We start from the raw sequence: 20,627 nt of genomic DNA on the forward strand, positions 1-20,627 counted from the left end.
ATGTGCTACAGTATATTCTTGCCATTCAAATATAAGCTGTGCATGAGAAACAGACCAAAATAAGAAAGAATATGATTTTTAATAATGTTAAAAACTTCGGGTGAACCATTTAAATGTGTGGTATTGCATTATGCTTTGCATCTGATATAAAAGCTTGACTTGATTTAGGAGAACACTATTTTCAGCTGAAAGATAAACAGTGCACAATTTTGACTGCAGCTGATTCGCACTTCAAGTTTTCTATTGATCTATTTTTAAACGACAATAATAAAAAGCCTTTTTGAGTAGTGGTAAATAACCCTGCTGTGCCTTGACAGAATGCAGAGCAGATGTGGACAAACCTCTCACCTCCCCAGTGTTCATCACACACAGTGAATAGGCTGGTTTTGTTGGTGAGCTCCGGGAGCAAACTGCTGCATTCCATAACTATGGCTTGAGGAATCATGATCACACAGGAAACCAGCCAGATAAAGACGATACTCTTGCGGGCTCGTTTGGCAGTGCTCTTGAACTTCAGGGGATGGCAGATAGCATACCAGCGATCCTGGGCAATGCAGCTTAGTGTCAGGACCGATACAGACACAGAGATTGTCTGGAAAAAAACAAGACAGGGAATGAAGAGCCAGAGGTGAGGCGTGGAATCATTATATGCATACATGTTTTTACACTACATATATGCTAAAAAATAAGCAAGATGCTACATATAAATGATATACAGCTTTACAGCTGAACACTTCAATGTATTACAGATCCCAAACCTGACTGTACTGAGTAAAGTTCTCTTCGCTCAGTGGTTCTCAAATTGGGTTATGTGTACCAAGGCATTGATACCCAGAGGTTCAGGAGATTAAAAATCTTTACCCCTTTACTATATTGTAGGCAAAAATCAGTATGCGTAACAAATTACCTCAGTATGCAAAGCAGTAGGAGAAAAAATGGGATGGTCTACTGCTACCTGTGAGATTTTTCAGTATGCATTGGATTGAGAATACTCTGTTCCATATGGCCACACATGTGATAAAAAATATTAAAAATACAAGAAATCTGTGAACTGATCAGCTCTTTTGAAGAGAAAATAATATAGGTACCAACAAGTGTATTACTTGAGATTAAACTGTAGTTGTTTAACACCTAAGAAAATTATAATTGTCACAGGTCAAAAAACATGCGAGTCACATGACCATGAAAAAGAGTAGGATGTAGTGTGTCCACAATGTATGAAAACTGCACCCACACATGCTTACTGTTGTATGGAACTTACTCTGTTAATTTTGGATGCAGTCAATATATGTAAAAATAAATGTATGTGTGCACCCTCTAGTGTACAAATATCACAGCACTAGTGTCAGTGTAAAATAAATGGTTCAATTAAATTAGCCAATCAATAAATCACACATTGCATTCAGCATTGACAACTTACTGAATTACCTACACATTCTCTTTAACACCACGAGTCTCATTGAAATTTCCATAATCATCCATTTGGCTAAATGCCTGGCAAACCAAGGCATTACTGCTTTTTGCAAATACATACATTTGTGCAAGTTCTTGGCATGTTCTATACATGGCTTAAACCCAGGGGGTTTATCCATTCCTTGGCTCACAGCTTGCATGTTTTCAGTAAGAACCTGGTGATGTATAATGCTTTAAATTGTAAAGAAAGCATAATTTATTCCTTCTCAGGGATATGCATTATATACATAACTGAGACATTTTGTCTCTTCACCAAAGGCAGGGCCGTGCACAGACCTTTTGAGGGTCATGTACTGAAACTGAAAAAGGGCACCCCCTCCAAATAAATATCACATAATAATCGTCTTAAAAGCTTTATATTTATTCACTATTAATGATTGAAAAAAATCACTATTAATGAATGAAAAAAAATACATTTTATGATAGCTTGGCATTATACAGTGAAAAGGATATCTGGCCTTGTAAGTTGGCTTTAAAAATTTACATCCTGGGTGGTTGTCTGTATTAGGCCTATTTGTAGTCATGTGTTTGTGAACCGCTCTTGTGTACTCGCTCTTATTTAATTGTAGAATATATTAATTTAAATTTTTTCCTACATACATAAAGATAAATAAAAATATGTTTGAAGAAAAAAATCTATTCTGTTTGGTTTTATAAGCTAATGTTTATTATTTGGTTAACATGTTTATGTATGTCATTGAGAAGAGGGGGAAATAGGAGATTAAAGATCAAAATAGGAAATTATACTATACTATAGCCATACCAATAGCATATTCAACATGTATCTGCCTACCTGGCTAAAACTGTGCTGAGGACCGGGAACCTTGATCTTTTGAAGGTGCAAATAGCTGCATTACTGAAAAATATACTAAATAGACTTAACTCTATGCAGTTGATTTCAAAGTTATAAACCAAATAATCATGCAACTCCCTTAACTAATTGAAGGCATAAGATACATACATATACAATAATAAGTTATATCCAGATAGCATATTGTAATGAGTGGCAGGGCAATATACTGTACATACTTGTATCCGTTACACGTTTCTCATCTTCTTGAGACGCGTCACGCAAAAAAAGCGGTAAAAACCCGACTCTGCATTATGTATTGTTGTCACGAGTGCCCTTCACATGCATGAACACTTGTTTAAAAAATTGCTCGCGCTTTGTCAAAAACTCCATTTGGTCGCAGTTTGGAGCCCTTGGTGCCCCCTGATTGCCCACTCGCCCAATCCCGTCTATCATAGTATCACTAGTGTGTCTATAATGGCGCATGTTTTATAAATTTGAGCCGAATTATCCATAGACGGTCTATGGATAATTCGGCTCAAATGTATAAAACATGCGCCGTTATAGACACACTAATGTTACTTTCTTAATGAGACATCATTGTACTCAAACAACAAGATATTTATTTACCGTTGCAAGACGTTCAGCTGCTCTGACTGCTGTGGAACTTGAAGCTCGCTGCACTCAGGGGGCGGAGTTAAGAGGTTTGACTGACAGTTTGAGCAGATCCAAATATATATATATATATATATATATATATATATATATATATATATATATATATATATATAAAATACATTTTATTTGATAAATATATTTGTAAAACAGACAGGCAGATGATTATTAATAGCATTGATTTTTAAATTAAAAAAGGGCACTTCGGAGTGTAAGGACAAAAAGGGCATGTGTTCCGCACAGGTTGAGCCCTATCTGTGCACGTACCTGACCAAAGGACAGACTTCCAAAACCCATCCTCATGTTTCAGATGGTCAGGCAACGTCAGTTACCCTGTCATGGTCCTATCTTCAGGTCACATTTTAAGTCGTAGTGACAGGATCATGGCAGTCCCATGTTTTGTGTGAAGCCACTGACTTTTAATTTAGGCCATGTGCTTTGTGTCTCGTCTCCTTGTTAATCACCTTGTTACTGTTTCAATCATCACCTGTTCCCCTCTTGATTTGCTTCCTTATTTAATGCTCCTGTGTTTGCTATCCTGTGCTCATTTGTTTTATGCTCAGTGTTAAGACCTTGTCTAGTCAAGTGAGTCAAAGTTAAGTTTAAGTCAGGTGTATTTTGTAGTCTTTTATAGTTAATATAGTGGTTTTGGTGTCTCATTTTTCTAGTTTATTGTTTTGCCCACTTTTTTGCAAGCAATACGATGCTGATACTTATTTACAGTATTTTTAAATACGAGGACGCTAAAGGGAACGGAAGTGGCGGAGCGGAGGTCGACTGGAGTTCGAGTGTGTTTACAAACTGTTGTTTCACGATTAAAGACGTCGAGACACTGTTTCTTTAGATGTGAGGGCAAAATATCCCTTTATGGCCTTCCTAAGGCAGAGGACATCAGGAAGCAGTGGTTAAAATTCATGTTTAATACAGTTGCGGCACAATACAGTCAAAAGTTGTTCATATGTTCACGGCATTTTTCCAATGACTGCTTCGTGAACCGTAACGAATTTGAATCTGGTTTTGCGCAACGTCTTCTCCTGAAAGATTGATCAATTCCTACTTTGTTTGGATTACCCTGCACTTCTGGATCACAGGCTGTAAGTATCCATGTTTTTTGTTTACCACTTACGCTACCGGAGCTTAACTTACGTGCGTGTGGAGCGAGCTTGCAAGCTATTTATTGTATTGTAATATTGTATTTCATAAGCCACGTACCATATTTACCCACACGTATGTTGAATTATGTAGACTATCGGTTTTAAAATGTTTTAATTCGTTTTTAGATGTTGATTTAGACGTGTTTACAAACTTGCTACCAGCTAAACTGTTAACTTTACCGGTAAAGTCAAACTCTAAGTAGAGATTATATATTTTACTGTTGTATTTACTTAAAGCTGTAGCTTTTTTCGATTTTGAAACAAAGTAAACACGTCCTGTGTGTTACTCTAATGGGGCATTTAATATGTAATGCATGAACGTCTGGGTGCGTTAACGATAGTCGTTGTCCTCTATTGTTATGTCCTTTTGGCTGATTATATGTTTGTTTTATTTTTCTAATTTCCAGAGTACATGGCAGCAGGATTCACCCTACACTGTAGGAAGGCATAATGTAGAATGCCAAACTGACCCCCCACATACAACATCAGTGGGCACACAGTATGAGCAGTCAAAAAAACATAAATCAGTCAGCACACAATTGTCCTTTGGTAAACTAAGGGACTGGCATATATGAGGAGCAAAGGTATGTAACATATTTGAGGTATATAGCTAATAATACCACTACCAAAAATGTGATCTTAAATGTATAACTGATGATGAAAAGTTTTTTTTTCTTTGCATTATCGTAGGAACCCAAGTAGTAGTGTTGTGTCACAATGTTTCCACTGAAACAACATCAGCGTACCCAGATTTCCCATTCGGATTACAATCTCCAATCTCTTCAACACCTATGAAGACCTCTGCTTTTAATCCAAAAAAAAGACGTTGGATAGAGTTGGAGGAGGAAGATACTGAGAGCGAAACACTATATGAACCTCACGACACCACATATAACCCAGAAGACACAGATGTTACTGAAGAATCAGAATTGTCGTAAGTTCAATATATACAGTATGTTATAATGAAATTTTGAAAATCATAATGTACATTTCTTTAAAATTGTGTTATTTTACTCATAGTTTAGATTTGTGCAAAGTTCCTCATTCAATGAAAAAAAATACATTGTATTTGAAAGCGGCCTCCGAGACTTGTTCGACATCTGTTCACTTTGCCGGAGGAAGTGTGATTTTTGTCAACGGCAACAGGGTACTTTTGTGGCATTCAGTCAGCTTTGCTCAAACTGCAGTTACAACAAACCGTGGAATAGCAATCCCATTGTTGGAAGTACACCTACAGGAAATCTTCTTCTGTCTGCTGCTATGTATTTCACTGGTAACTCATTCATCCAAATAGAAAAGGTATTTATATAACTATTCATATCACATTACAATAGGAAATCATATGTTTGTATTAGTAGATATCAAAATGTATATAATTAATAATAATAATAATAATAATAATAATAATAATAATAATAATAATAATAATAATAATAATAATAATAATAGTTTTACGTTTTATGTAATACTTTTCTGTTTTTGTATTTGCAGGTTTTCCGTGCCATGAATCTCCAGGTTTTTCAATATGACACATTCAGGAGACATGCAAGGAATTTGTTGGAACCGGCTATTGTCCACAAGTGGAAAACAGACCAAGCGAATATGCTTTTGGAGTTGCAGAAGAATAATAAAATTGCAATTGCTGGAGATATGAGAGCAGACTCACCAGGTGAGACCAGAAATTAATAAGTTGCCTCAACGATACATTTTCAAGCATACTACTTAGATATTTATGTTTTTCAATGTTCCCATCTTTGTTCTTTTTCTATAGGACACTCAGCAAAGTATGGTAGCTACATGCTACTCGACTTGAACACCAACACCATAATCGACCTTCAGCTTGTTCAGGTGTGTTATATATTCCTTTAAAAACTTTGTCTATATGTGAAGGTTTTTTGTCATATCTTGAAACATTTTATACTCCTAGAGCAATGAAGTTGGAGGAAGCTATCACATGGAGAAGGAGGGCCTGAAGCATTCCCTAGATCTTCTGGATTCAAATGGTCTGACGGCAGCCCCGCCGCTCCCATAACGCGCATCACGCGCTGTGCGTAGGGCACCAGGTCCTGAGAGGGCACCAAACTAATAGCCTAATGAAAAAAATGATAATGCTGATAGAATTTCATTAGCCTGTAGAAATATTATTTGGCACTTTTTATCCATGTATATGTTACAAAAAAGGGGGAACGAGATAATTTAATTGCTCTTGTATAGAAAGTATGCCCCCCAGCCTTTGATGGTCCGTGCAGGTTGATCGCGCGGGCGCCTGACGAAGTTTGACAGAGGCCGTTTCTCAATCTGAAGGCTGCAGCCTCCAGAGGTCGCATTTCCAGGCTGCATACGTCATCAAAACGTTTTTGTTTCGTAATATTAACAATTATAAAATTGACTTTTATTCTTAGTTCATCGTAAATTGTTGTAATATGCTTATGACTTGCTAATGTAATGTTCAGTTAACTGAAATAAACCAGGCTTGATGACGTATGCAGCCCGCATATGCGACCTCGCGCAGGCTGCAGCTTTCGGATTGAGAAACGGCCAGACAGTAAACTACTGGAAATGGCCCCGAAAAGACAGCAGGAGTCATGATCGGAAAAAAGAAGAAACTGCGGGATGATGCTCGTTCATCACTTGCAGGTAAATCCATCATGTTTTATCATTCACTCCTAAATAAGGGAAATGCGCATGTGCTGCAGCTGCTGCTAATCGTAATGCGCCTCGAACTTGCTGTGCTGACATTAATGTTAGCAAACTATGTTGTTAAAATTTATAACTTCAGTGCAAGCTAAATTGAGATTTTACTGTAAAACATTACCTATGCATATGCATTTTACAAACTGACGGCAGCTGTTACTAACTACGTTTCTTTAGATATTGAGCAGTAGTTTATTTTGTTGTTTATTTTGACGTGATGGTGGTTAATACTTTCTCAGTATAAATTAGCGCTAGCAGCAGTCAGTGCACATGGTAGGCTAACAATTCCTGACTGTTAAATATATAAAAATATAAAATGTCACCATGTATGATATGAAGCAAACATTACTGTGACACTTAGTTCTCTAAATCTTTGTTTTATTTAAGAATATTGATCATTCTTGTTTACTTATTGGTGTTTATTTAATGTAATTTATTAAAAGTGATATTGTATTTGGGAAAAACATGTCTGGATTATTTTTATTTTTTAGTTTGCTATTCTATTTAAGTTTGGTAATTTTTTCTATTGTGCTATTCTATAAAAGTTTGCACTTTCAAATGTGTAGTGTTTGTTGACTAAAGCTGTGAAGATTTTACTTTCTGCTATTATTTTATATGTTTGGTAATAAAAAGTTAAACTGGCAAAAAAAAAAATTCTCAAGGTCGGGGGGGGGGGGGGGCATTTTAAAGGAATTATGCTTAGGGCACCAAAATGGCTAGCAGCGGCACTGTCTGACGGTGGACTACATTGTGACTGACCGACATCCACAAATCCAAAAGTTTTTGAGAGAACGCAGCATTACACAATACTATGATGTGTGGCATTTTGAAAAAGGTAAAAATTTATTTTTGGTGTGTTTCTAAACAAGTCTATATTACTGACACAATTCTTTGCATCAAACAATACTTTATAAAAGTTTAACATAGCTTTTGATTTCTTAACAACTTTATTCTTAGCAGGTTTGTCAAAGAGACTAGCCCCTCTGGCAGAAAAAAAGGGCTGTGAGGTTTTAAAGAAATGGTTGCGCTGTATTAAAAATCATGTTTATTGGTGCGCAATATCTTCAACTTTTGGACCTGAGAAGGTGGCCAAGTGGAACTCCTTGATAAACCATCTTCAAAATGTGCATGTCCATGACGACCCTACATTTTCCAAATATGAACATCCGGACCAAGAGTCTAGAATTTCAACGAAATGGTTAACACCAGGTAACAATTCATTTTGAACTTGTCTGGAGTTAAAGTGATAAAATAATCACTAATTCACTAAAATGTATCCAGATGGAATATCTGTGTTCTAATAATATTCTTTTTGTTTACTGTATAGTTTGATCGGTGAGATAATCAAATGATTCTTTCTGTTGTTACTCAAGGGTCAATGGTTTTACATGAAGTAGAAAAAATCTTAGTCAATAAGAGAGCCCTCAGGGATGTTGGGAAGCTAAGCCATCACCATCAAACATCATCAGTGGAGGCCTTCCATAGCCTGATTCTTCGATTTGCACCCAAAAATGTGGTCTTCCCATTTATTGGAATGCTGTGCAGTTATTTAAAGTATTCTTTTAATTGTGTAAAATAAACTAGTATTTACATTTACAATAAATGTATTGCCTGTTATGATTTTACAGATTGTACCTTGCAACCATGCATTATAATGAAAATGCAGACCGTGAGCAAGCGTATTGCCTGTTATGATTTTACAGATTGTACCTTGCAACCATGCATTATAATGAAAATGCAGACCGTGAGCAAGCTGTAACAAAAGCAGGAGAGGCAAGGTTCAAGGTTGTGTTCCCAAAATCTAAGAGAGGGGAATGCATCGCAAGGCCAGTAAAAACACAATCGACATACTGTAAGCAGTAACATTTTTATTTCAAATATATTAATTAAATAAATGTACAAACTGTATGAAGCTGTAAAATAAATGATCAAAACAAAAGATTTATTGTCATATCTTTACAGTTTATGGGGATGACCTGATCAGGCTTGTGTTTGGCGAGGTGCTTGAGGACCCAGCTCCATTTCACGAGTTCGCCCTTACATCTAATCTGATTGCGAAAGTAAGCATATTTTGGCGTGCTGTCCTGGGGAAGGGCTCAGGATCCAGAGTGAGGCTCGAACTCCGAATCCGAGGTATGGCCCGAACCCGGAGAACTCCCCCATCCCAAACTGGGATAGAACAGATTAGAGTGGCGAATTGGGGTGGTGGAGGGATATCCGAAAACGATCTCAATAGACTGAGGTAGGTAAGATGTCTGTATATGTAGTGTTTGGCTGACTACCAAATTAGATGCACCTGTGCTTGATTAGTTAATTATCTGATCGTGCTCCTCCCGAACCTTCTTAATAAAACATCATTTGTTGAAAAGCTGAAGGAAATCCCGATTCCATTGGACCTGGCATCACAATTTGAGAGGCCTTCTAAGGAGGACGTGATTGAACGCCATCTCACGCGCTTCAGTGTGAGGTGGTCGGAAGCCGACATACTGACCAGCCTGAACGGGAAACTCCAAGCGGATCCTTAGAACAACACACGACGGGATGACAAGCCTATTGTGTCGTCCTAGATGGCTCCAACACCAGCTGACAAAGCTTCGATACGCTGTGTATCTGTAACCTCTGTAAGCATTAAAATGGACAATTATTCAGAGGGGAACAATAAAGGATATAGTATATTATATTATAATTACTAAAGCATGTTTATTTGTATATTGTTACAATTTTAATATATTGCAATAAAAAACTTTTGGCTGAGTAATGTTTTTTGTTTCAATTTACATATTTTGGGTACTTTGTTACTATAATGCTTCTTTAGTGTTAATAGTTTAAAAATGTAGTAAAACTTGTAAACACTTACTCCTCTAGTGTTCTGCGCCTCAAAGGCCCATAGTCGGTACTATAAATGTTGTGGATGTTCTGAAGTGTGTAGGGATTAAGACAGTTTGGTTCAAAACCTGGATGATGAATCATGCAGGTAGGAGGTCCTGGAACTTGTTGCATTCTTTTTACAAGCTAATAAGCAATTATATAGCACTTATATGTAAGCAGTGTTTTATAATAAAGTTTATTACAGTAAAATAATGTAGAACTAACAAATTAAGTCATCATTTAAATGAATATTTTACTATATGCCACATATGTGTTTCCATATAGTTTGCAAAGTAATGTAATACGTTATAATTACCTTTGGAATCTCTTTGCAACACAAGTTTTCAGCCTCGTTTGGCATTCTGGCACAGTTGCCACACAAACACCTAAACAAGTTAAATGCAAACTCGAGTTTGTTGACGGACATCGTTTTAAACGTGATATTTTGATGTTACAGTTACTGTACAATACATCCTTATTGTTAGGCGGCTGAGGGAATAAAAAATTACCATTTGAGAAACGTCCTGCAAAAGTCTTGCTTGCGGAGGTGTTGCTGTAACGGCCGTCTGCTCATCTGAACTCTCTGGATCGGACTCGGGATCGAACTGGTAAGGAAGTACAATCGCCATCGTTTCTGCATGTAAGTCAGCTGTTTACGTCCATGCTCTCTTTAGGACCGGGAAACCCACGCAAAGTCAGGGGTGTAACCTTTCAAACACACACTGAACCCAGTTGACCAATAACAGTTGATTAGGCCATCTGACCAATCAGAGTACACTAGACATTTTTGGAGGCGGAGACAGGAACTAAATCCGACCGTGTCAGAGAGAGAGCAAAATTGGTGAGGTATGTAGGCAGTTTATAAAAATAATATTGCTTTAATTAATTGTTTTAATCAAAAATATTTACTATGGGAGACCTATTTATACAGTAAGGTGCCCATTTAGGGGCATAATAGGTGCACTTTAATATCCAGCTAAATGTCACTGTCCCACCAACGATAACTTTAGTGTTTTGCATGTGAATTCTTATCTAATCATGACAAACTATAAATTGGTTGAAATCTCTAAGAGTGTAGATTTCACTCAACAGGGTGGGGTGACGCCTAAAGGGTTAAAGTAGTTCACATCTATTCTTATTGACTGATTTCTCCCAATTATTCATGCATTAAAAACAACATTATTGTTAATATTTAAGCATGCCCCTTTAGATTAAAAGATTTTAATATCATGAGAAACACTTCAGTCAAATCACCCTAAATGTTAGTCTGGTAATGTATGTACAGAAAACAGATATTACTCTTCATGTGAAGAAGAACTTGAACCTGAGACAGTATCTACAGGCAGTTTATTTAATATGATTCAAAGTACATGTTACAGAGGTATTTCACATTGGTACTATTTTACAAGAGATTATATTGCAGAGTGGCAGTATTTGAAAAGGTTTGTAAGGCAGTTTAATTGTTAATGAGATAGATGGTCAGAGGGGAAAATGCCCTTGTCTGGTTGCTGTGATGCTTGATGTTCGGAAGTATTAGCCTGCGGGCAACAGTTCAAGAGATTATGGCCTGGGTGTGTAATGTTCACAATGATTTATACCTGATTTGTCACCCTGAAGGTTTCATGAGGTTACCTGAGACACACCAATAAGTCTGTTGCAGGGATTCTTCACACTGAATAAATGTAATGTGGGTGTCCAGTTCAGGTCCTGAGAGACACTAGCGATAGGAAAACTAAATCAGCTGCAGTTACAATTATTAAAGTGCATAAGCATGACCACAACAGATTTCTGGTACACACTTATAATGAAATACATATTTGTGTTACAGCAGAAGCATAACTACTTTTAAATATAAAGATTTCTATGGATTTTTTTTTCACATATTCAATAAACGATTTAAGTTTGCATTGTGTGATCCAAATTCGAGAAAGCAGGCTATCGGTTTAATGCATGCAAACACAGTTTTATGAGCGTTTATTTTTGCTTTTCGAGTTAACATCCCAGTGAAAGTACTAAGGTCTACAGTAATAAGATAGCCTCCCTTCAGTTTTCATCTGAATAATGTGGCTCCAAAAGTAAAGTATCAGAACAGCCTTTGTTTCAGCCCCTACTGCCTCATCCATTGACTCCATTCTTAAACCAATAACAAAGTAAGGATATAATAACATATATTCATAATTTAATTTGCTTCTTGAATGAAATCATCTTTATATCTATAAAACTCAAAGGAAATTAGAATATTAATGTGCATACATGTAATGTATAATCTACTGCAAACAATGCTTGTCTTACTTAGTATTTTTCTAGCCTGGCTAACACCAGACCAGTCTCATAGATAATGAGAGGTGGTCTGGGAACCATATGCTCATTTTCTCGTATTTGAGGCGTGGTTTACGAATGCCCAGAGCTGTTTATTGAGCGCTACGAATGTCTATTAAATGTGTCTGTACGTAGCTCATAGCCAATCATTTCAATTTTACCAGATGGCGTATGTAGAGCGACATCAATTCAAAAGTAAACGACTTTTATCGGGTACGAGTGCAGCTGAAAGCTATGCAATAAACCGGTAGCTGTATATTGTATTGAAAAGCACTACGACTTAGTGGCACTACGACAACCACAGTACACGCATAATGACAATGATATTAATAAATCCCACTTTCCATTTATAAGTTAAATGTACTTCGTCGACGACGACAATGCCTAGCAGGTTGGTCCTATAAAACTCTGTGTTTATCATGTCTTGCCATACACAAACATCCTTCTTGGATATTTAATAGGCCAGTTTAAAGTTGCTCTTTTTTAAATAAACTACTTAGAACACTATCAAAGGCATTGAAACGTAACTTTGCGTCTGTTGCCGTATTATAACAAATAACAAAACTGCCTCCGTGTTCCCTATTTCAGGGGCAAAAAAGGGCCAAAGTTTCCATGCTAGACTTGCAGCGTGAATAAATTTGTGCACAAGGCAGCATGGGGAAACCCAGGCTAGTATTTTTCTTGATTTTATTTAAAATGTCAAACAATTCATAAATTAAAATGCTTAACCTTCCCAAAAATACTTATTCTTAAAGTGCCCATATTATGATAGCTTTCCACAAGTTAAATAGGTGTATGAGTTCCATAAAGCATGTTTCAAAAGTTGTTTGCTCGAAATAGCTTGTAGGAAAAGATTGTTACCCATTTCTAGTAGCCTCTGTTTCAGGGCAGTTCAGATTGTGCCGTTTTGAGCTAGTCTTACATATTTATGAGCTGCTGCTCCTTTGATCACCCCCACTACTAACGTCATGTGCGCGTGCATAGTGATATCGTGAGCAGTACAGACCATACTGTGTTATTATTTTATATATTATTATTATTATTAACGGTTTATGTTGCCAACAGACATATCAAGCAGAAAAGTATCACCAATAAGTAACGTTACACTACAGGAGAAGAAACTCATGACACACAATGATTCCAGAGTAAATTGTGATGTAGCAGTCTCAACAATAAACGCGTTTTCCCTGGACAATACTAACATATTCCAGTTATAAAACATTTTCAAACGCATTATTTTCGCAAATTACAGAAATTAAGACCTGGCGGGGGATGTATACTGCTTGTGGACCGCATGCTAATTGCTAGAAGCTAGCGGGAGGTCCGGATTGTTACAGTTATTAGAGGCTCGGGGGTTAGCCTCATCAGAAAAGCCGGGGCGGTAAGGGCCGGTCTCGGTGTGTCAAACTCATCATGACACACAAAGATTCCAGCGTAAATTGTGATGTAGCAGTTTCAACAATAAACTCGTTTTCCCAGAACAATGCTAACATATTCCCGTTATAAAACATTTTCAAACGCATTATTATCGCAAATTACAGAAATTAAGACCCGGCGGGGGATGTATACTGCTTGTGGACCTCGTGCTAATTGCTAGAAGCTAGCAGGAGGTCCGGACCGTAACAGTTATTAGATGCTCGGGGATTAGCCTCGTCAGAAAAGCCGGGGCGGTAAGGCCCGGTCTCGGTTAGTTTGGCAAAACACTTTTAGTTTGGCAAAGCACTATTACTTAGTTCTTGTAGAATTGTAAAATAAAGCCGTTAAATATTTTTTTTTAACTTTCGAAACCACGCTGCAAACTATCTAGCCTGCAAAAATATCTATATAGCCTAACTTAAACAATTTTAACATCACTATACATTTAAAAAGGTATAATTTACGGGATTAGCATCAATGTATGATCTCTGTTTTGGATATAGATGCTCTAATGTTGTATTTTGTGACCGAAGATGACAACATGCAAAATATAACGTGACTTCTTACCGAAGAATCGAATCCAGTCTGTTTCAGATGTGTGAATGATCCATGAAAGTCCAATAAAATACATTCAATTACCATTTTTGTCCACAAATGCATATAATCCATGAAATATAGATACATAGTGACCGTCTGTTATAGTCTGTGATAGTCTGTTGTTTACATCACATTTCGGTAACACACTGTATATAAGATTACTCCGGGTTCCAATAACCACGCGTTAAAACTTTGCTTTTAAAAGTAGGCGGGAGTATAATCCATAATATCCAGAGCCATATCCATGGCTCTGATAATATCCAAATTGCTGTTGTTTCCGTGAGACATGATAACAGCATAGAGGGTGTGACTGCTCTGTGCTCTCTAGCTACCTGGTGGGTGGAGACCTGCGAGTGGGGTGGTGGGCGGGAAAATTCAAACTGAATGTGACGAAACTTTTTGTTACGTCACAACGGAGCTGAGTTTTAACTCGCGCAATCTGAGACTCAAGGCAGAGGACATTCAGAAACCTGTATCTCACTCAAAACAGCATGGATGGATACGGGCACTTTAATACAAACTTGTCAGGCACTTTATTTTCATTTCTCGAACATTTTTTCTTTAAAAAAATAAAATAAATAAATGCAATGTGATAGGAAAAGGGAGTAGAGGGAGGTTGTGAAAAGGCCGATTCGAACCAATGATAACGCATCAAAAACAGTTCCATGAGCATTACTTACCATTGTCTACACAGAAGTTGTTGAATTTCAGTTTTTTTCTTTTTACTTGAATGGTCTAACCAGATATTGGTTGGCGAAGCTAATGTAAACAGTGTTTTTCAACAAGGGTTGTTCTTTGCACTTTGTGTAAATGCACTGTAAAAAGTCAAATTAGATCAACTTAAAAAAATATTTCAATTGGTAACGCCTAAATGTTTTCTAAACTTAAATTTCTAATTTAAAAGTTTATTTAAATTAAAGTATAGATGGATGTAAATAAGTTATGTAGATTCACATGAATTACATTTAAGCAAGATACATGATAACGTATTGCAGATCTTGGTGGGTAATTGATCGGCTTCTGGTTTCCCTTAAACAAGCAGTTTTTTTTCTGAACAGGTATAGCATTTCTTGACAGAGAGGAAAAAATATAAAACGCAAACAAAATTACAAAGTAGGTTACTTCTAACCAACTACAGTATAAAAAGAAAAGATGAAACCGTGCTGTATGGATTCAGTCTGTTAAGACAGTTGGACAAGAGTGTGTTCCTCTGATGTAGCAGTTTTGGGGAATAAATAAATACAACTCTGAATCTCCCTGTAACACTTAATAGCTGTGTTACTGACTTAGCCAGTTACATACATAATAGTAGTAACAACTTAGTCCACTGAAAGTAAAAATGTATCATGTGTAAACAGAGGCTGTGTCCAAAGTTTCTCTCTTATGGTAAGCTATTTAAATGTGCTTTTTAGTATGCTTTTTAGTTTGCCCTTGTATAATTTTGTTCATAATAAACCACTTTTCATTGATTAATCGCCTATCCTGCTTGTTTTGGCCATGATTATCACAATGGACTAAGGACTCCCTGCCCATTCCAAAAAGCAACATAAAAAAAAATATTTGCATGCTCAGTCTAGTGTGACCACCTCTTATTACTTGAAACATAATCCTTCGCATCTGGTTTGAACACGATGTTATGCATCAGACTGTCATGATCCTGTCGGCCTGTCACAGTAATTCCTGTTGCAGGATTGTGGCAGTACCCATGTTTTGTGTGGTAGCACATGACCTTTTGTTTGGGCTGTGTGCTGCCGTGTCTTGTCTCTGCCCCTCCTCCTTTTTTCCTTGTTAATTATTCATTATTGGTTAACTTTCCTCACCTGACCTTCCCTCGTTATCTCGTTTAGTTTTTCCTATTTAAGGCCCCAGTGTGTTCTGTCATGTGTTGAATCATTTTGGTTTGTTTGGTATGTTTGATTGTTAGACATAGTTGTCATAGTCAAGTCAAGTAGGTGTAGTATAGTCTTGTAAAAGTGTGTTGTCACATCATAGTTGCCAGTATCCTGTCAGAATCTTGTCTTGTATTACATCTAGTTCGTTATGACAGGGTTCTGACAGTGCCATGTTTTGTGTGGGAACACGTGGCTATGGATTATTCATGATCAGGCCACGTGTTTTCCTTGTTCTGTCACTTTTTACCCGCTCCCTTACCTGTTATTATTTTCACCTGCTCCCCTCATTAGTTTTCCTATTTAATGTCAGTGGGTTTGGTGTTCGTTGCTTGTCATGAGAATGGTATGTGTGATGAATTTGATGGTGTTGAAACAGTAGAACATGTGCTTTTTAAGTGTAGTAAATATGAAGAACAGCGTAGTGGTCTCTTTAGTAATATAAAGAATAGGCCAGTGAGTATCATGGCCTTATTGGGAGAGGGTTTGAGGGATATAGAGAGGCTTAAGGAGGTGATGATATTTTTAGAGCGTACAGGACTAGATCACAGGATCTAGAAGGAGGAGCAAGTTGCTCTGAACATCCAGGAGTTTGAGGAGTTCAATGTGGAAGCTGGAGGAGCTGAAACACGCAGCGTCAGCTGAAGCTTGGGCTCGGATCCTCTGGGGTGTTAAAAGGGGTTTATTTTTTTACTTTATTATTATTATTATTATTAATTGTATTATTATTATTAATTGTGTTATTATTATTATTATTATTATTATATATTTTTTCACAATTCAGATCCATTACACATATGCGCAACGTATACAGTAGGTGGCAGTAATACTCCCAAGGAGTGAGCAGCCATTAAACGAAAAGAAGAAGAAGAAGAAAAAGAAGTTCGTTGCTTGTCCATTGTCTATTCTACCTGTGAGTACTTTGTCCTTTCGTTAAAGCCTAGTCAAGCTTTGTACGTTTATATTAGTCTAGTTAGTGTTCTGTTTAATTTTGTTGTAAGTCCAGTCTAGTTAGTGTTTAGTATATCTTGTTTGTGTTACATTTTGCCCCCTCGTGGGTTCAGTGTTTTTCTATTATTGTCTGTGCCTGGGTTTGTGTTCCTTAATTCTTGACAATAGTCTTATCTGTTAGTGTTATCAGTTTATGTTGTGTCATTTGCCCCCACATGGGTTTTGTTTTAAATAAACCTTTTGTGAGTTCAGCATTACCTGCACTTGGGTCCCGTTCCTTGCCGTTTATGACATCAGATGGCCATGGCCATGACATCTAAGGCTGAGACTAAAGTTAAATGTCTTAATGAAGTAAGGTTAAAGTGAAACAATAATGGATAAGATTTCACTCCCTTAGAATTATAAGGTTTTATCTGCATTCTGAAATATTGAGTTTCAAAATCGTTTGTTTTAAAGTTTTTATTACTTTTGCAGATAAAACATTTTTGTCCTAAAACTTGAGAAAAAACATCACAAAGTAAATAAGTTACAGAATAAAAATGTTTGACAAAAAGTATGATTTATAAGCCTCTTCCCACAACCATTTTCATATTCTAATTTCCTTTGAGTTTTACAGATATAAAGATGATTTCATTCAAGGAGCCAATTAAATTATGAATATATGTTATTATATCCTTACTTTGTTATTGGTTTAAGAATGGAGTCAATGGAGGAGGCAGTAAGGGATGAAACAAAGGCTGTTCTGATACTTTACTTTTGGGGCACCATTTTTCAGATGAAAACTAAAGGGAGGCTATCTTATTACTGTAGACCTTAGCACTTTCACTGGGATGTTATCTCAAAAAGCAAAAATAAGTGCTCATAAAGCTGTGTTTGCATGCATTAAACCAATGGCCTTCTTTCACGAATTTGGATCACACAATGCAAACTGAAATCATTTATTGAATATGTGAAAAAATCCATAGAAATCTACATATTTAAAAGTAGTTATGCTTCTGCTGTAACACAAATATGTATTTCATTATAAGTGTGTACCAGAAATCTGTTGTGGTCATGCTTATGCACTTTAATAATTGTAACAGCAGCTGATTCAGTTTCCCTATCGCTAGTGTCTCTCAGGACCTGAAGTGGGACACCCACATTACATTTATTCAGTGTGAAGAATCCCTGCAACAGACTTATTGGTGTTTCTCGGGTAACCTGATGAAACCTCCAGAGTGACAAATCAGGTATAAATCATTATGAACATTGCACACCCAGGCCATAATCTCTTGAACTGTTGCCCGCAGGCTAATACTTCTGAGCATCAAGCATCACAGCAACCAGACAAGGGCATTTTCCCTCTGACCATCTATCTTGTTAACAATTAAACTGCCTTACAAACCTTTCCATAGTACATTACTGCCACTCTGCAATATAATCCCTTGTAAAAAAGTACCACTGTGAAATACATCTGTAACATGTACTATAATTTGATCCCCATACAAATTTGTAGAGGAATCCTCAAGCTGTCTGAAGGATCTGGGGCCTCATTTATAAAGCGTCCGTACGCACAGATTTGATCTTAGACCGTGCGTACGCTCAAATCCACTCCAACGCTCAGATTTATAAAACTCGTCTTTGACGTGGAAAAGTACTTACCTCCACGTCAGGTTCCGACTTGACGTACGCACGTTTCCTTGTGGCAATATTGCAGTATTGCAGGTAGGCATATTCGAAACTTTTACAGCGTCAGCATCATCTGTATTAGAGCTTATTGGGCCCAAAAAAACGTAACCGAAGCCCCCTGCACGTTGTGTCCGAGCCCGGCCCGACTGACAAATTAACTGTAATTATAAGCCCAATACCAATTTAAGCACGACAATGTTTTAATAGTGCGCCATGACGTTCTCAACTACAATTCAGAGTTGTTTGAACTACAGAAATCTGTTCAGAATTATCTTAATGAACTAATGCAACAAGGACGAAGCATGTAAACTGCGCTGTTGGTTTATTCAGAATAAACATAATAAAACATGCAACAATGTTGCACACAGAAAATGAACGAGAAGGAAAGGCATACTACTTCAAAATAATTAAACAAGATTTTAGAATATATTTTAAACAAAATATGTTGGCCTATTTTGATATTTTAAAATGTATGGCAATTCCGATGCAAAAATGTGTCCATAGGTTCAGGAAACGATTTTCTATTTCGTCATCTTTTCAAAAAATATAAAACTAATATAGCTAAATTGTTTCGCGTGTTTAATGCATATGTAAATGTTACAAAATGTGCTTATTAAATAAAAAGTAAAAAGCGAATTCAATGTTTAAAAGGACGTGAAAGGAACTACATTTTAAAGCCTCGATGTAGCCTACAATAAGGGACATGCGACATTTAAGAGTAATGGGTATTTAAAAAATTCATATAAATTATTCCCACACATCGATTTTAATGTTAAACATCTGTAAATCCAAATGAATCCATATGGAATATATTCAGATAGTTTATGATACGATCTTTGAATTTTAAAGTCGAAAAATCTCTTATTTTTACACCGCCGTGCAGGAGGCATGGCAAACTGAAACAAAACTTTTGAGACACAAATACTACGTTTACGTGTAAAAAATATATTTAAATGGGTAACACTTTACAGTAAGGTTCATTAGTTAACTACATTAGTTACCAGTTACTAATAATTAACTGCACTTATACAGAATTTATTAATCTTTGTTAATGTTAATTTTAACAATTACTAATACTTTATTAAAATCTTGTTATCGTTAGTTAATGCACTGTGAATGCGAATTCAATCATTTTAACATGAACAAACAATTAAACCTTTATTTCTATTAACTAACATTAACAAAGATGAATAAATGTAAGAAATGTATTGCTAATTGTTCATGTTAGTTAATACATTACATTATGTTAACTAATTAACCTTATTGTACAGTTAAATAAAAGACGTGAATTGAAAGGTCCACTAATAATCGCCTTAACTCGAGTGATGTCAATAAAGTTTCCATGTTAGAATTTAGAAATATTAAAAACTTCAGCAATCAACAACAAATATGTTTTTTGACCACTGCCATTGTAGCAGTCAAAGAATTTGGCCTTTGATAATTTAATATTTATATGCTAATGAATTAAATTAGGGGCGTTTACAAGGCGGAGTTCTAAGAGCATTCGGCTGCGCACAATTTCAAGATCATTTGTGATTTATAAACTGCACATCTGGAAAAAAAGGCTTTCGCACGTTTTCTTGTGCGTGCGCTCCTTTTTTCTGAATCACACGTACGATCATTTCAGAAATGGTCTTAGATGAAATGTAGGATAGTTCCTACGTCGCACTTTTATAAATGAGGCCCCTGGAGAGATTCTGTATGGACAAAAGTTTTTTTATCTCTTGCCATGTGTTCTTTACCCCCATCAGGCATTATATACAATTTCAAAAGATGTAAACAATTCTGGTCCAGAAGCACTTCCTGTTTCAGTTTGTGACTGTTTTTTTATTTTCACACACATATCATTATCTTTAAGATGTTTGTTTAACTTTTTGACTCAGTTCTATATGTTCTGTTGGTTGTATTTTATCCCAACTTTTATTTAGTGTTAAAAAAACTGAAACAGGAAGTGCTTCTGGACCAGTGTTGTTTACATCTTTTGAAATGGTCTATAGGAGGAGGGGCAGCAAAAAGTATTAAATAAGGCTGGAGGGGGGTCAGTAATTGTTGCCAATGTGTATTGGAGATAAAAATGTATTACGCATGAAATAACACAAATGTAATTTTCGGAATTATGTTTTGACCACTGAA

The 20,627-nt window shown here is 36.4% G+C and overlaps 1 protein-coding gene and 2 long non-coding RNA genes across 3 annotated transcripts in view; 2 read left to right on the forward strand and 1 right to left on the reverse strand.

Annotated features, from left to right (window-relative positions):
* hcrtr2 (hypocretin (orexin) receptor 2) overlaps nt 1-726 on the reverse strand; it is a 58,892-nt gene extending 58,166 nt beyond the window's left edge. Inside the window, exon 1 of the mRNA XM_065249466.1 lies at nt 349-726. Coding sequence (XP_065105538.1) covers nt 349-658 — 310 coding nt within the window. The 5' untranslated portion in view covers nt 659-726. The remainder of the gene's footprint in view (nt 1-348) is intronic.
* Nucleotides 727-5,645: 4,919 nt separating this feature from the next.
* LOC141281329 (uncharacterized) lies at nt 5,646-6,068 on the forward strand. Its single transcript, XR_012335577.1, has 3 exons — nt 5,646-5,761; nt 5,864-5,940; nt 6,020-6,068. It is a non-coding gene; the product is annotated as an uncharacterized lncRNA (long non-coding RNA).
* A 1,731-nt stretch (nt 6,069-7,799) lies between these two features.
* On the forward strand, nt 7,800-9,427 carry LOC135730197 (uncharacterized). Its single transcript, XR_010525920.2, has 4 exons — nt 7,800-7,995; nt 8,160-8,638; nt 8,749-9,028; nt 9,156-9,427. It is a non-coding gene; the product is annotated as an uncharacterized lncRNA (long non-coding RNA).
* Nucleotides 9,428-20,627: the final 11,200 nt, after the last annotated feature.

This window comes from Paramisgurnus dabryanus, chromosome 20 (genome assembly GCF_030506205.2).
Source record: "Paramisgurnus dabryanus chromosome 20, PD_genome_1.1, whole genome shotgun sequence".
NCBI lineage: Eukaryota > Metazoa > Chordata > Actinopteri > Cypriniformes > Cobitidae > Paramisgurnus > Paramisgurnus dabryanus.